The sequence below is a fragment of the Hyla sarda genome, chromosome 6, assembly GCF_029499605.1.
Source record: "Hyla sarda isolate aHylSar1 chromosome 6, aHylSar1.hap1, whole genome shotgun sequence".
Lineage (NCBI taxonomy): Eukaryota > Metazoa > Chordata > Amphibia > Anura > Hylidae > Hyla > Hyla sarda.
Window position 1 is genome coordinate 293,213,299 of NC_079194.1, and position 17,634 is coordinate 293,230,932.

A 17,634-nucleotide genomic window follows, 5' to 3' on the forward strand; every position below is an offset into this window, starting at 1 on the left:
CCCTGTTCCTTCTTGATTGACAGTTAGATGGAAGCCCAGCACTGTTTCCAAATCTCTTGCCTGCGCCATATACACAAAATGTGCACAGGTGCATGATCTGGAATCAGGGCTTGGCTTCCAGATAACTGTCAATCAAGCAGGAACAGGGGTGTCGAGCAAGGAGAAGGTCCAGTCCTCAGAACTATAGGGTTTTTGGAGCGCTTCTTTGGAGGACTGGGACTGCCTGCTTGCTTACCATCTCTCTCACTGCTTAATTGACAGCTGGAAGCAAAGCCCTGTTTCCGGATCACGCACATGTGCACAATTTGTATAGATGGCACAGGAACAAGATTTAAAAACAGGGCTCGGCTTCCAGCTGTAAATCAAGAAGGAACAGGGATGGAAAGGGGGGGGGGGGGGACGAGGAGGCGAACCAGACATCTGATGCCAAGTGTAAGAACTATAGGATCTTGAAAACGCTACTTTCAGGATTGGACCGCCTCCTTGCTCACCTTCCCTGTCCCTGCTTGATTGACAGTCAGCTGGAAGCAGAGCACTGTTTCCAGATCACAGTTTGCACACATGGTGCAGGATCAAGATTTGGAAACAGGGCTCAACTTCCAGTTCACTGTCAATCAAGCAGGGACAGGGATGGTGAGCAAGGAGGCAGTCCTTAGTCAGGACTATAGGGTCTTTGGAATGCTCCTTTGACCACTGGCATCAGAGGGCTGGATTGCCTCTTCATTCCCCTTCCCATCCCTGTCCCTGCTTGACTGACAGTCAGCTGGAAGCCGAGCCCCGTTTTCAAATCTTGAATACAAACCTGTATAGAAATGATGATCTGGAAACAGGGCTTGGCTATCTACTGACAACCACGCAGCGACAGGGATGGGATGGGAGTGGATTAGGGAGGCATTCCAGCCCTTGGAACACTACTTTGACACTATGGAAGCACAGACATATCTATGAAAGATATAATGCTTCTTGTTCAGTGTCAGCAGTTTGGAATGTGAATTGTAGCTGATGTATTGGCCTTTAAACAGACTAGGTCATAAATTCCAGGATACAAAATACACAATTACGTCTTGTAAAATATTCAACGCAGCCCCTGTATAAATCCCTGTTCATTAAGTATGTGCCCCCATGGATTCGCTTCCCTTTGACTCCTAATGAACCATCAAGATGTAATGGGCTCGTATGTCGCTCGTGTCCAAGGGGGAACGGCGAACGCCTAATGAGCCCCCCGCCATGTTTAGTCTTTCAGCCCTTGGAATAAACCATATAATTAGGCCGCACGCCGTGGATCGACCGCCCCCGCATCGCCAGCGAGAGGCCAACAGTTGGCACGGCCCTGTTACAGAAGAAGCACGCTGGCAGCGGACCCTCCATGCCTGGTTAAAAATAATGGCCAACAAAGACTAAATCACACCGAGTCCCCATTAAAGCTAGAGGATTATAAAAATCTAGAACAAAAAACAAACAAAAAAAAAATACACTTCAGAAATCCCCAAATACATCTGGATTCTATCTCCTCTGCTTGCTGTCAGTGAACGAAAACATTCTAAAAAAGGTATTTCAGAGGTTTAAAAATCTCAGTTTTGCTTGCATAGCTGAAGGTTTGTTACAATGTATCAGCCCTGGCAATCCAGCACAGTAGTTGGAGTCACTCTGAAGACACTGTGACAAAACTGCACCTCTGTTCACAAGATCAACACAGGGATCACTAACCTGTGGCTGTCTGGCTGTGCGGGCATGCTGGTAGTTGTAGTTCTGCAGAAGTCAAAAGGCAAACTCAAGGAGTCCTTGTATTACTGAAGTATTTTCCAACCAAGGTGCCTCCAGCTGATGCAAAACTACAACTCCCAGCATGCCCGGACAGCCTTTGGCTGTCCGGGCATGCTGAGAGTTGTAGTTCTGCAATCGCTTGAGGCCCCCTAGTTGGGAAACACTGCTGTAAGACACTGACAGGGATTCATCTGGGTGACCAAGGATTGCCTAAAAGCTGGTCTCGCCAAGAGCCCCATTCCGAAATCGGTTGAATCCCTTCCATACTTCTCACAGGAGAGGTTTGTTACAATTGTATCTAAAGCTAATCAATCCTCTAATCTAAAAACAGCCTGGGCACCAAAAAAAACAAAAAAAAAACAGTAATTATAATTATTATTATAATTATTTTTAATTTTTTTTTATTTTTATTATTATTAATAAAAATAAATAAATAAAATAAATTATATTAAAAAATTTAAATTAATAAAATAAAATGTAAAAAATAACCCCCCCCACAGACTTATGTGGATTATGTGTTGGTCTCAGGCGGGATACCACTGTAGCAATCCCTCATTATTCCTATTTACTAAACAGCAAGCAGAGATCTTGAGAGTTGGAGGAATAAACAAAAACATGAAAAAAAAAAAAAAAATTGCTAAACTCTTTTTACTACGCAATATTTACAGATTTACAGATATCCGCATAGAAAATATACAGGCAACAACAAAAATACAGATTTAGACGTTTAAGCAATCTAAAAAATTATTATTACACAATGGATAAAGGGTAGGAAACAAAAAAAAAAAAAAAAGGAATAATTACAGTGCACCCCCGTGCACAATAATTATTTTTATTTAACTTTTTTTTTTTAATAACTAATTTTTTAATTCAGTGCCGGTGTTGTGGTTAAATCGTGAACCTGCATCGTTTACAGTGACGTCAAATAAGCTGTTCAACCAAGTTTCGGCCACTGCGCCCATCCCTGCTGTTTTCAGAAAGAAAAAAAAAAAAACTCGCAGGCAGAAGCCATGGAAAGCAGAGCCATTTTGTTCCATGTGTTTTTTTTCTTATGGTGCTGCTTTTGCCTGCCCCCTGCCCCCTCCCCCCCAGTGTTAAATGCAATTAAGGGCGACAGCATATAGGATCAGGTTTGGGGTGTGTGATTAGGGGTAGAGTAACCCCTTATCGTATATATTTCTACCTAATGGAACGGGAGGATTATCCAACTAATAGGGGCTTCTACCTACTTATTGATGGCTTCTATTAGGTAGAAGCCCCCAGTAGGTAGGTAATTTCTCCCCTCCCATTAGGTAGAAGCTCTCAGTAAGTAGCAAGGGAATGCTTCCTATTAGGTAGAAGCCCCCAGTAGGTAGGTAATTTCTCCACTCCCATTAGGTAGAAGCTCTCAGTAAGTAGGAAGGGAATGCTTCCTATTATGTAGAAGCCCTCAGTAGGTAGGTAATTTCTCCCCTCCCATTAGGTAGAAGCTCTCAGTAAGTAGGAAGGGAATGCTTCCTATTAGGCTGAAGCCCCCAGTAGGTAGGTTATCCTACCCCTATTCAGTAGAAGCCCTCAGTTTTTTTTTTTTTTTTTAGGGACCCCTCTTCCCCATTAGGTAAAAGCCTCCAACAGCTAAGTAATCACCCCTCTCCATTAGATTGAAGCACTTGGTAGGTAGGACATCCCCCCCTCAAATTAGGTAGAAGCCCACACTATGTAGGGAACCTTCCATTAGGTAAATGCCCCCAATGGCTGCCTGGGCATGCTGGGAGTTGTAGTTTGGCAGCAGCTGGAGGGCCTCAGGTTGGACACCTAGGCCTTAGAGCAATGGTCCTCAAACTGTGGCCCTCCAGATGTTGCAAAACTACAATTCCCAGCATGCCCGGACAGCCAACGGCTGTCCGGGCATGCTGGGAATTGTAGTTTTGCAACATCTGGAGGGCCACAGTTTGAAGACCGCTGCCTTAGAGGGATGGGAGGGCGCTGGGTTTGCTGGCTGTACACTTAGTATATTGGCTTCTTCGACATGAAGGTCATAAAGGGTTTAAAATGAAACTTTGATCTTTTAATAGGACGACCGAGCGAAAGCCGAGGAGTCTTAAGAGAGAGAAGAGTGGATGAATGTCTGCGCTTTTAGCTACTTCAGCATCGCTCATTGATCACCATGGATCCCACCCTAATGGAGGAAGCGCCGCTTCATTGCTTTTTTTTAAATCTTGTAATTTTTTTTAATGAAAGAGGTTCTGCAGTAGCTTGGATATGTATTATCTAGCGCAACGTCCTGGATACCTGGAAGCTCAATGTCAATTATAAACTGATTGACATGGAGCCCCCCCCCCCCTATTCAGTAGCTGAGGATATAAAAGATCTATAGCAAAAACAGAGGCTGCTGTAGAACCTCTGTAAAAGGATCCTGGGGGTAGATTCCTGCTGATTAAAGATGTTCTGCAGCTGCTGGGCTGTGTAGTAAAACAGTCCTAGCATCGCTTTCAGCTAAATGACATTAATGTCCATAACATAACACCCCTTTTCCTTTTTTAAAATGATTGTATATTTTATACAGTATATTGCCCCAGCTGCTGCAGAACCTCGTATCAAATCATGATTTTCTGACCTAAATGAGATTTAATAAAAAAAATGAAAAAAAAAATGTAAAATGTTTATTTTTTTAACATTTTTTTTTAATATATATTTTTTAATATAAAGACTAGAGATGAGCGAACTTACAGTAAATTCGATTCGTCACGAACTTCTCGGCTCGGCAGTTGATTACTTATTCTGCCTAAATTAGTTCAGCTTTCAGGTGCTCCGGTGGGCTGGAAAAGGTGGATACAGTCCTAGGAGACTCTTTCCTAGGACTGTATCCACCTTTTCCAGCCCACCGGAGCACCTGAAAGCTGAACTAATTTATGCAGGAAAAGTAATCAACTGCTGAGCTGAGAAGTTCGTGACGAATCGAATTTACTGTAAATTCGCTCATCTCTAATTACCAGCACACAAAAAAAAAAGGGTGTTAAAAAATGCTTCACTTACACCTACAATGATCAATGTGGGCATACGTTCTTACAGAAACAGTGCCACACCTGCCCACAGGCTGCGAGGGATATTGCAGCTCGGACCCATTCAAGGCAGAGCTGCAATACTCTACACAATCCATGGACAGATGGGGGGCGCAGTTTCCCAAAGAAAGGAGCTATGTATTTTTCTAGCCCTGGTGATACCAAAATAGGGGGAGAAAAAAAAAAAAGAAGTTCTGCAGCAGCAGTTGTACGTTCAAACAAACAAAGTATCCCCCAAAGTACAGAGTTGGAATAAGCGATCTCCGTCTTGTCGCCTCCTCATATAAAATTCCAGAACTGAACAGGTTAAATCTTTTTCACACCCCAAAATTAACAAAACTTCGTTTACCGCTCACACAGGATTTGCCGGCGGTGTCGCTGCAGCTATAAAAAGAAGAAGAAAAAAAAAACGCAACCACTTAATTAAGCCTGTAATTGCTTTCTTCTGTGTCCCCTCCCCCACAGCGGGAAACCTGCTGCGCCAATTGTAGCACACGCTTCTCTCCGCCCACCTGATCACCTTACCTATTCTACACGGACTCTAGATTTTAGCTTCAATAAAGATAGTGGTCACACGCCGTCTACGCTTTTTCTCTTTTTGCACTTTAGATCAGTGCTTCCTAAGCAGGGTGCCTCCAGCTGTTGCAAAACTACAACTCCCAGCATGCCCGGACAGCCAAAGGCTGTCCGGGCATGCTGGGAGCTGTAGTATTTTTTATTTTTTTTTTACAACTTTCTCCTCCCAATGCATGCATATCCTAATACAGGGCATGACAAATTGGTTTCCAATCTACGAGTCAGACAAAAAAAGGTTAGGAGCCAGGATGGCGCATGTCACGTAATATGATCAGTGCTTACGGTCCCCTCATCTCTCCGTGTGTCACTGTCATTACTGTCCCCTCATCTCCCCGTGTCACTGTCATTAATGTCCCCTCATCTCTGTCATAGTCATTAGTGTCCCATCATCTCCCCGTGTGTCAGTCATTACTGTCCCCTCATCTGTCCGTGTGTCAGTCATTACTGTCCCCTCATCTCTCCGTGTGTCACTGTCATTACTGTCCCCTCATCTCCCCGTGTCACTGTCATTAATGTCCCCTCCTCTCTGTCATAGTCATTAGTGTCCCATCATCTCCCCGTGTGTCAGTCATTACTGTCCCCTCATCTCTCTCTCTCTCACAGTCATTACTGTCCCCTCATCTCCCTGTCTCAGTCATTACTGTCCCCTCATCTCCCTGTCTCAGTCATTACTGTCTCCTCATCTCTGTGTCATAGTCATTACTGTCCCCTCATCTCCCCCTGTCTCACAGTCATTACTGTCCCCTCATCTCCCCGTCTCAGTCATTACTGTCCCCCAGTCATTACTGTCCCCTCATCTCTCCCCATGTCACTGTCATTACTGTCCCCTCACCTCCCCATGTCATAGTCATTAGTGTCCCCTCATCTCTCCCTGTGTCAGTCATTAGTGTCCCCCTCATCTCTGTGTCTCAGTCATTACTGTCCCCTCACCTCCCCATGTCAGTCATTACTGTCCCCTCATCTCTCCCTGTGTCAGTCATTAGTGTCCCCCTCGTCTCTGTGTCTCAGTCATTACTGTCCCCACATCTCTCTCTGCCTCAATCTTTAGCATCCCCTCATCTCCCCATGTGTCACAATTTCTGTCCCCTCATCTCCCCATGTGTCACTGTCATTAGTGTCCCCGCATCTCTCCCTGTCTCACAATCATTAATGACTGACACATGAGGAGATGAGGGGACACTAGTGACTGTGAGAGGGAGAGATGAGGGGACACTAGTGACTGTGAGAGGGAGAGATGAGGGGACAGTAACAACAGTGACACAGGGAGATGAGGGACAGTAATGACAGTGACACAGGGAGATGAGGGACAGTAATGACAGTGACACAGGGAGAGATGAGGGGACAGTAATGACTGAGACAGGGAGAGATGAGGGGACACTAATGACTGACACAGGGAGAGATGAGGGGACACTAATGACAGACACAGGGAAAGATGAGGGGACACTAATGACTGTGACACAGGGAGAGATGAGGGGACACTAATGACTGACACAGGGAGAGATGAGGGGACACTAATGACTGACACAGGGAGAGATGAGGGGACACTAATGACTGACACAGGGAGAGATGAGGGGACACTAATGACTGACACAGGGAGAGATGAGGGGACACTAATGACAGATAGGGAGAGATGAGGGGACACTAATGACTGTGACACAGGGAGAGATGAGGGGACACTAATGACAGATAGGGAGAGATGAGGGGACACTAATGACAGATAGGGACAGTAGTGTCCCCTCATCTCCCAGTGTGTCACAATCATTACTGTCCCCTCATCTCCCCGTGTCACAGTCATTAATGACCCCAGTCAAGAAATAAATAAATAAAAAAAAGGGGAGCAGATGTCTTTTGTCGCCACTTTGGGGTTACATTAGCATCGGATGCAGCCAGAGCGGTCACACTCCATACTACAGAGTACAGAGTGCGACAGCCAAGGCTGCTGATTGGCTGTGGTGGTCACCTGACGTCCGCTGCTTATGTAACACTGGAACGCTGATGGCAGACAGAACTGGGGAATGGGAGGTAAGTATAAGTGCTGACAAAAATATGGGCACCACCACGAAATTCTTAGTTGCTGCAGCGCCTGGGATTTGTCAAGCCCTGCCGCAGTGTGAATGGGCCCAGAGACTCTTACAGTTCTAGCTGGATATTCCTGACCCAGATAGGGAACACGATAGATAACGGCGCTTAGGTTCACACATCTATTCGAAGAGAGATTCCTAATGGGAAAATGCAGGGAAAACTTCCGGGACCAACCCCTTTATTGACAGAAACCCATCAGAATACAGAACGATACAGACCGGAACGATCAGGGCCGATCTAAAACAGTCGCCATGTAATGCAGTGTTTCCGAACCAGGATGCCTCCAGCTGTTGCAAAACTACAACTCCCAGCATGCCCGGACAGCCAACGGCTGTCCGGGCATGCTGGGAGTTGTCGTTTTGCAACAGCTGGAGGCACCCTGGTTGGGAAACACTGCTGTAATGGATGAGACGACGCAGACCATGGAGCCTCCAGATGCATTTTTTCCTTTAGATCACATCAGGTGAGACATCGCAGTGCCATGACGTGACCCCCGCAACCGCTCTCTACCTACTCTTGGGACTTTGTACTGATGCCAGGGAGAATACAAATGCCATCTGTCTGATGGAACGCAGAGGATCGACACGCATGAAATGGAGTGAAGAAAAATAAAAAACATAAAATACCGTAGCAACTATATATATATATATATATATATATATATATATATATATATATATATACATACATATATAAATATACAGCTCCTGCTCACTCCATGTATACAAGTAATCCTAGAACAAAGTATCTTGTGATAGCCTGGGGGTGTAGGGTATATGGGGTGTAGCTGTGTGGCAATTAAAGGGTGTCTGATTAACCCCTTCTATTCGTGACGCCAGGGTGAGGGCTCCTCTGCAATGCTTGTCCTACCGCCACCCTTCCCAAGAGAGATAGGGAGGTATGGAATAAATTGAATGTCCACAATCGGAGAGTTTTGCTCAAAACAGTCGGAACTTTTACTGAATATTTTATGCAAGCTTCTTAACCGGAACAGTCTCTATACAGGCAAAGTCTCTCAGAGATTGACAGTGGTTGGGACCTTAAGCGTTTTAGAGTCCGTAGACTGATATGCACTGTTCTGCTGGATTTAGGGGATTCAGTTGAGGTCCAGCAGTCACGCTAGCTTTAGCAGGGATTTTAGTTTAGGACTCACGGTTTAGTTTCAGGCTGAGGCCGGCAGGTTTCAGGCCTAGCTTTGTCTTTGAAAGTTGCGCAGATCCGTCCTGCTAGTCCGGCATCCACGAGAGCAGCAACCCAAGAGAGCGATCATTGGCTACAGCTCCCTTATATGGGCAGCGGCTGGACTAAAGCTCACTGGTCCATAACAACTGTCAATCTTCTGCACATAGCGTCATGGGTAATCATGTGACCCAAGGACCTCCAACATACCATAGAGGAATCAACATAGTCACATGACCGAAGGTCCTGCGACGCTACCAAGGTAAGCATACTAATATACTTTATGTTAAGTATATACATTTAGACATTACAAAAGGAGGCGACTAGGGGCTGTCCCACCTGGGGGACCCTACCTGAACGTAGTAACTCTGACTTTGGGGACCACCACACTAGGTACGGTATGCAATACGGTACCGGGACACCACAATCTGCTGTACTAGAGACTGATCCTTTACGTAGCACAGACTTGCTATAGGCTCCTCCTAAACAAGGAAACAAGATTGTACAGGACATCTTGCCAGTGGAGTATAATGCTGGCCATACATATTGGATAGAGGATGACCTAAGAATTAGTGTTTGACTGCCACTAATCACAAAATCCCATAAATATGTAAATATATATATAATGTGAACACACACACACACACACACACACACACACACACACACACCTATCTACATACACTGCTCAAATAAAGGGAACACATAAACAACACAATGTAACTCCAAGTCACTGACACTTGTGTGAGATCCCACTGTCCACTCAGGAAGAACACTGATTGACAATCAATTTCACATGGAACAGACAACAGGTGGAAATTATAGGCAATTAGCAAGACACTCCCAATAAAGGAGTGGTTCTTCAGGGGGTTACCACAGTCCACTTCTCAGTTCCTATGCTTCCTGGCTGGCGTTTTGGTCACTTTTGAACACTGGCGGTGCTTTCACTCTAGTGGTAGCATGAGACGGAGTCTACAACCCACACAAGTGGCTCAGGTAGTGCAGCTCATCCAGGATGGCACATCAATGCGAGCTGTGGTAAGAAGGATTGCTGTGTCTGTCAGCGTAGTGTCCAGAGCATGGAGGCGCTACCAGGAGACAGGCCAGTACATCAGGAGACGTGGAGGAGGCGGAAGAAGGGCAACAACCCAGCAGCAGGACCGCTACCTCCGCCTTTGTGCAAGGAGGAGCAGGAGGAGCACTGCCAGAGCCCTGCAAAATGACCTCCAGCAGACGACAAATGTGCATGTGTCCACTCAAACGGTCAGAAACAGACTCCATGAGGGTGGTATGAGGGCCCGATGTCCACAGGTGGGGGTTGTGCTTACAGCCCAACACCGTGCAGGACGTTTGGCATTTGCCAGACAACACCAAGATTGGCAAATACGCCACTGGTGCCCTGTGCTCTTCACAGATGAAAGCAGGTTCACACTGAGCACTTGTTACAGAGTCTAGAGATGCTGTGGAGAACATTCTTCTGGCATGACCAGTTTGGCAGTGGGTCAGTAATGGTGTGGGGTGGCATTTCTTTGGGGGGGGGGCGCACAGCCCTCCATGTACTTGCTAGAGGTAGCCTGACTGCCATTAGGTACAGAGATGAGATCCTCAGACCCCTTGTGAGACCATATGCTGGTGCGGTTGGCCCTGGGTTCCTCCTAATACAAGACAATGCTAGACCTCATGTGGCTGGAGTGTGTCAGCAGTTCCTACAAGAGGAAGGCATTGATGCTATGGACTGGCCGCCCGTTCCCCTGAATCCGATTGAGCACATCTGGGACGTCTCGCTCCATCCACCACAGACTGTCCAGGAGTTGGCGGATGCTTTAGTCCAGGTCTGGGAGGAGATTCCTCAGGAGACCATCCGCCACCTCTTTAGGAGCATGCCCAGGCGTTGTAAGGAGGTCATACGGGCACGTGGAGGCCACACACACTACTGAGCCTCATTGTGACTTGTTTTAAGGACATTACATAAAGTTGGATCAGTCTCACACTTGCCCCTCAGCTCTCTGAATTCTATCGTACACTCTATAACCTGTGCTGAGGTTCTGCCTGCTTTTCCTGACTTCTGTCTCTGCCAGGCTGCTGCAGGTGACAATGTACATGCAGGACCCCTGGTGGTCAAACTTTTAGGGGTTAATTTAACACAAAAAGTTACAAGATTTTATTAGGAAGTATATTAGAAAGGTAATACACACTACAGCAGGTGCCACCATAATCAATAGTCACTATTATTTTATTACTAATACAAAAATAATATATATATATATATTGTCCCCGTAACCGCATTTCATATGTTACCTTGTGGTGAGGTCCCCAAAGACAGAGCGAGTCCCTAGGAACAGTGGGGGTCCTCTACCTTAGCTAGCCCCTCGTCACCCCATAGTTACTTAATATTTATGTAAATAAATATGTAAATGGGTCTATTAAAGATTCCTACCTTGTTTGCATTGCAGGACCTGTGGGTCATGTGACTTAGTTCACAACTCTATGGTTTGCTGAAGGACCTTTGGTGGTTTTCATGACATGTAATCACCCACAATGCAATGTAACGGTGAGTGACAGCTGATTGGACCAATCCAAACCAGCCGGCCCCTGCCCATATAAGGGAGCTGCGCCATTTTGTCTCTCTCTTGGGTTGCTGACTCTGGACGAGGTAGGACCTCCGCAGCTCACAAGACAAATTACTAGGCCTAAGCCTTGCGGCCTAAGCCTGCGCTGGAGACGAATAGTTCATACAATTCCCTGTTACCTCAGCAAGATCTCCGGACCTAATCAAACCCCTAAATCTGGCGGATCTATGCAAATACAATCCTCCAAAGCTAAAGAGAACTTTCCGGTCCTAAGCATCTGTCAATCACTGCTCTGCTGTTTCAATAGACTCTGTTATCTGGACTGTTACCGTTATTGCAAATACAGAAAATCGTCAGTAAAGATTCCGCAAGTTTTAAGTTCAGCACTGCTGTGGACAATCTATTTATTTCACACTCACCTATCGCTCTTGGGAAGGGTGGCGATAGGCCCAGCATCACTACAGAGTTTTAACCCTCACCCTGGTGTCACGAGTGACAAGGGTTAACAGCGCCCTTTCAGCAACACCCCCAACAGGCGTCTCCACACACACACACATATTTTATTATAATTATATAATATATATATACACACATACATACACACACGCGCACACACTTGTGATTAAAAAATATTTATCTATGTATATAATATATTAATATTTATATTATATTTATTAACATTCATATATTCTAATTTATTTTAACAAAAATTATATATTATAATTAATATTTAAAAAAAAATATATATAAATGATAATATACTAGCTGGAGTACCCGACGCTGCCCGGTTTTTCCTACCTTATCCTTGTGGGGGAGGAAGAGAAACATAGGAGGAAGCTTTTGTCCCCATATCTTATCCTCATACCTCGTCCTCAGGTGGGGATGAGTTGTGGTAAAGATAATGTAAGCTGAAAATAAAATGGGTGTGGCTTAAAGGGTGGGCGTGTCTTTGCAAGATGGGGCATGGAATGCGGGGAGGGTGTGGCTTGTGGAGTAAGGCACCAGAAGTCCTATATACTTGTATGGGACTTGAAACAAAAAACCCCATCATCCTTCACATAGGGGTAGAGATGAGCAAACTTACAGTAAATTTGATTCGTCAAGAACTTCCCGGCTCGGCAGTTGATGTCTTTTCCTGCATAAACTAGTTCAGCCTTCAGGTGCTCCTGTGGGCTGGAAAATGTGGATACAGTCCTAGAAGACTCTTTCCTAGGACTGTATCCAGCCCACCGGAGCACCTGAAAGCTGAACTAATTTATGCAGGATAAGTCATCAACTGCCGAGCCGAGAAGTTCGTGACGAATCGAATTTACTGTAAGTTCGCTCATCTCTAGTTAGGGGTTAATTTAACTATTATATTTTTATTTGACATATAAGTAACACGTGACCAATTATTAATCGAAATATCTCCAGCCGTGCAGAAGTTATGCTGGAACATACATTTCCCATGGATTTCACATAGATTTGAATTGGACTTTAAACAAAAAAAAAACCCCGACCCACAACCTATAAGACCATCCCAGTGTTATGAACGCCACATGGTAGACACAGCAGTTGCCCATAGCAACCAGATTGCTGCTTTCATTTTTAAAAAGGCCTCTGAAAAATGAAAGCAGCAATCTGATTGGTTGCTATGGGCAACTGCACCACTCCTCCTCTCCACAGGTTTTGATAATCCCTTCCCCCCTCCATAGTCCTCTGATTTACAGGTTTTGCATTAGGCTTTCTGTAGACGCCATATTCGCCGCCATATGGCGATACACTATGGGGATAGTCTTACACTATGGGGATAGTCTTACCCTATGGGGATAGTCTTACCCTATGGGGATAGTCTTACCCTATGGGGATAGTCTTACCCTATGGGGATAGTCTTACACTATGGGGATAGTCTTACCCTATGGGGATAGTCTTACCCTATGGGGATAGTCTTACACTATGGGGATAGTCTTACACTATGGGGATAGTCTTACACTATGGGGATAGTCTTACCCCAGTGGTATCCAACGCGATATAGCGCAATGATTTCTATATAAATCAGAACAAAAAGACCTTTATGAAACTGGAGACGCAGCGCGGCTCTGTCGATGGAAAGTCTACGAGCGCCGTATAATTGTCCCGTAGCCTGCCTGGAGCCAAAAACGGCACAAAATCTAAAATTAAAGTAAAAATATTCAGGAACAGCATCTGCATAAAAAGACAAGAGAGACAGATTGTGCTACGACATGCCGGCCCCTCGTACAGCAGCCGCCGTTTCTCCGGGCCGGCCCACCATTCACGCTATGTAATTAGCATCTGCCGGATTCTTTGTGTTCGTGGCGACACAAGGGGAATCATTAACATAATCCCAGCGCTGCAAAAAAATTTAATTAAAAAAAGTTACAAAAAATTTAAATATACGGAATTTTTTTTTAAAAATCCTCACTTTTTTCCTCCCCTTTTCGTGCAGCTAGGGGAGGCGGCTTTAACCGCGTGCACGCCACCATTGCTCGTATTGACACAGATGCCGGAGATTTGCCGGAGAAATTGCAAAAAACACCAACCTAGTCAAAAACATAAAAACATTGCCCGCGATTTATTAAAGTGGCGCAACCTGAACATTATACCCTGTGCATTTGGTAATCCAGAGTGGCGGGTAATCTCTAATTAGGAGACTACGCAGATAGAACCTACTGGATTTAAAAGCATGCAGAAGAAGAAGAAAAAAAAAATATTGGCTTTGAGAAACAGCACCACACCTGTACACAGGTTATGAGTGGTATTGCAGCTTGGTACCACTGATGTAAATGGAGCAGAGCTGATCTGACACTTATCCAAATTATAGGGGGATACAATTTTCCTAAAATTGAAGTACCCCTTTAAGCTATTTTCACAGAGTAGAATGTCCGCCCAGACAGTCCGCAGACTGCGGTCGCCAGTAGAACATGCCGGCGCTAGGACCGCTCGGAAATACACCATCTCCAAAGACATGTCAAGTCTTTCTGCGGAGGCTGGAATTGAAATTTTGGATGGTTCAGCTGCAAAAAAATAAAAATAAAAAAATTACGCCATTTGCACTTTGTTCAAAACGCTGAGTGCAGGGGTCGTGATTCGTGACATCACGCCCCCCTAAATGCAAGTCTAGGGAGGGGGCGTGGCAGCTGCCACGCCCCCTCCCATAGACTTGCATTTAGGGGGCGTGGCACTACGAACCCCACAGCCAGCATTCGGAACAAAATGGACTGAACAAAAGCACTGGGATGATCTGCGCAGTTTGCTTAACTCTTGACGTTACATAGATCGTGTAGCTTGTTGGGGGTACGCCATTTGCGCAACACCCTTTAAAGGGGTACTCCAGTGGAAATTTTTTATTTACTTAATTTATTTTTTAATCAACTGGTCCCAGAAAGATAGATAAAAAAAAATAAAAAATGATTTGTAAATTACTTCTATTAAAAAAAAAAAATCTTAATCCTTCCAGTACTTATTAGCGTCTGTATACTACAGAGGAAATTCTTTCATTTTTGGATTTCTTTTCCGTCTGACCACAGTGTTCTCTGCTGACATCTCTGTCCATTTTAGGAACTGTCCAGAACAGTATATGTTTGCTATGGGGATTTTCTCCTGCTCTGGACAGTTCCTGACATGGACAGAAGTGTCAGCAAAGAGCACTGTGGTGGTGTCAGAAAAGAAAAAAAAATACAGTAGTATACAGACACTAATAAGTATTGGAAGAATTATTATTATTTTTTTTTTTATATATAGAATTGATTTAAAAATCTGTTTAACTTTCTGGCATCAGTAGATTAAAAAAAAAAAAACATTTTTTTTTTAAAAAAAAGTAGTTTCACTGGAGTACCCCTTTAATATCAATGGGAGTTACCGTACATAAATTGCATAATAAAGCCGACCCTGCTGTTTTCCGCGCCCGACCATCTCCGTTAGAGATGAGCAAACTTACAGTAAATTTGATTCGTCACGAACTTCTCGGCTCAGCAGTTGATGACTTTTCCCTCATAAATTAGTTCAGCTTTCCGGTGCTCCGGTGGGCTGGAAAAGGTGGATACAGTCCTAGGAAAGAGTCTCCTAGGACTGTATCCACCTTTTCCAGCCCACCGGAGCACCGGAAAGCTGAACTAATTTATGAGGGAAAAGTCATCAACTGCCGAGCCGAGAAGTTTGTGACGAATCAAATTTACTGCAAGTTCGCTCATCTCTAATCTCAGTCTACCACAAAAACAGGCAGGTATATGGTAGAGTGGCCATATTTTCAATACAGACAGATTCTTCGTAATACAGCGAAATTCCAAATTCTGAAAGATGGCAGATTAACAGGTATTCTGGATTATTGGACGTAGTACACAAGGACGTCGAGCAGAGACAGAGACTCGCCAAGATGACACCTGGTTATTAAATGCAATTCCCCCCCACCCCCACCCCCGTCTCCATGGATACAGGCGGCATGTCAGTATACAGTATATAATCTTCCCCATTACTGTATACAAGACTGGACGCCATCATGACAACGAATACAGATCACCCACACTGACTGTGTATGTGACTCTCCGCAGGCTTCATCTCATAGCGATGGCGGTGTAAACGTTACGGCGAATACAGGACAGAACCTTATATTTAACCATATACCCCGAAAGCAACAACATTCTGATTGTTCTTCACTATGATAGGCAAATTCACTCCAGTCATTCCTAAATTAGAATGACCAGCAATTCAAGAAAGAAAAGAAAAGAAAAGAAAAGAAAGAAAATAATAATAATAATTTTTATTATATATATATATATATATATATATATATATATGAATATTTATAAATTTTATGTGTGTATATTTATATAGATTAATAAACTTTTTATTGACGTTTTGATTTGTATTAAATCTATAAATAAAAATACATTATAAACAAATATTAAATCATGTTTTGTTTTATTTATGTGCATAAAATATCACACACAAAACTAATTTAATTCATTTATTTTTATAATTAAATTTTTATTCATAGATTAAATGCTAATAAAATTATAAATAAAATATTAAACAAAAATATAAATATATAAATTTGTCCACATATCCCATTGAATTCAAAATGATAAACCTGTCTGGAGTTAGCACCCTCTAGTGGTGGCTGCAGGCAGAGGGATTATAACATTCTTATTATTGCCATTACAGGGGTACTCCGGTGAAAACCTTTTTTCTTTTAAATCAACTGGTGGCAGAAAGTTAAACATATTTGTAAATTACTTCTATTAAAAAATCTTAATCCTTCCAGTACTTATTAGCTGCTGAATGCTACAGAGGAAATTCCTTTCTTTTTGGAACACTGATGACATCACGAGCACAGTGCTTTCTGCTGACATCTCTGTCCATTTTAGCAACCATGCATAGCAGATGTATGCCAAGGGCAGCATGGTGGCTCGGTGGTTAGCACAGCTGCCTTGCAGTGCTGGGGACTTGGGTTCAAATCCCACTAAGGACAACAATAAATAAAGCGTTACTATAATAACGTCAGCAGAGAGAACTGTGGTGGTGAGCATTCCAAAAAGAAAATAATTTCTTCTGTAGTATTAAGCAACTAATAAGTACAGGAAGGATTAAGATTTTTTAATAGAAGTAATGTACAAATATGTTTAACTTTCTGCCACCAGTTGATTTAAAAGAAAAAAAAAAAGTTTACACCGGAGTACCCCTTTAAATGGGACACATTTCCTCCATTCAAGGCAATACCGATGGTGACTTACACATTACAATCCATTTACAAGCAGGAACCATTTAGATCACAGTCGTCCATGGCGTCCACCATAGGCTACACATGGAAGCTGTAACCTGACATTCCTTGGATGTCATCCCCGCAGTAAGGATTTCCTTGCACGCAAACATTTTCCTGTTTTACTAATCAGAATAAAGTAAATTCAGCCTAATCATGTGACCACAACACCGGCACGTAATCCCCGCAGCAGTGACTGTAAATTTTACTTCTATGAAAAAATCTTAAATCCTTTCAGTACTTATCAGCTGCTGTATGTTCCAGATGAAATTCTTTTCTTTTTGAGTTTCCTTTCTGTCTGATCACAGTGCTCTCTGCTGACACCTCTGTCCATTTTAGGAACTGGCCGGAGCAGAAGCAAATCCCCATAGCAAACCTCTCCTGCTCTGGACAGTTTCCGACATGGACAGAGGTGTCAGCAGAGAGCACTGTGGTCAGACTGAAAGGAAATTCAAAAAGAAAAGAACTTCCTGTGGAGCATAGAGCAGCTGATAAGTACTGAAAAGATTAAGATTTATTTTTTTTAATAGAAGTAATTTACAAATCTGTTTAACTTAAAAATAAAAAAATTATATTATATATATCTCCAAAATTAGTGCGTTTAAAATCCCTCTAATTTGCTGACCTATAACTTTCATTTTTCCGTATAAGCGGTGTTATGAGGTCT

General features: G+C 43.6%; 1 protein-coding gene across 5 annotated transcripts in view; it reads right to left on the minus strand.

Annotated features, from left to right (window-relative positions):
• The window catches only part of TP53I11 (tumor protein p53 inducible protein 11), a 119,848-nt gene that overhangs the window by 22,975 nt on the left and 79,239 nt on the right, over positions 1 to 17,634 (minus strand). Inside the window, exon 1 of one of the 5 annotated variants that reach the window (XM_056527777.1) lies at positions 12,011 to 12,155. The exons of the other annotated variants lie outside the window; for them this stretch is intronic. Coding sequence (XP_056383752.1) covers positions 12,011 to 12,040 — 30 coding nt within the window. The 5' untranslated portion in view covers positions 12,041 to 12,155. Of the gene's footprint in view, positions 1 to 12,010; positions 12,156 to 17,634 lie in introns of those variants that run through there. 5 annotated transcript variants of the gene reach the window in all.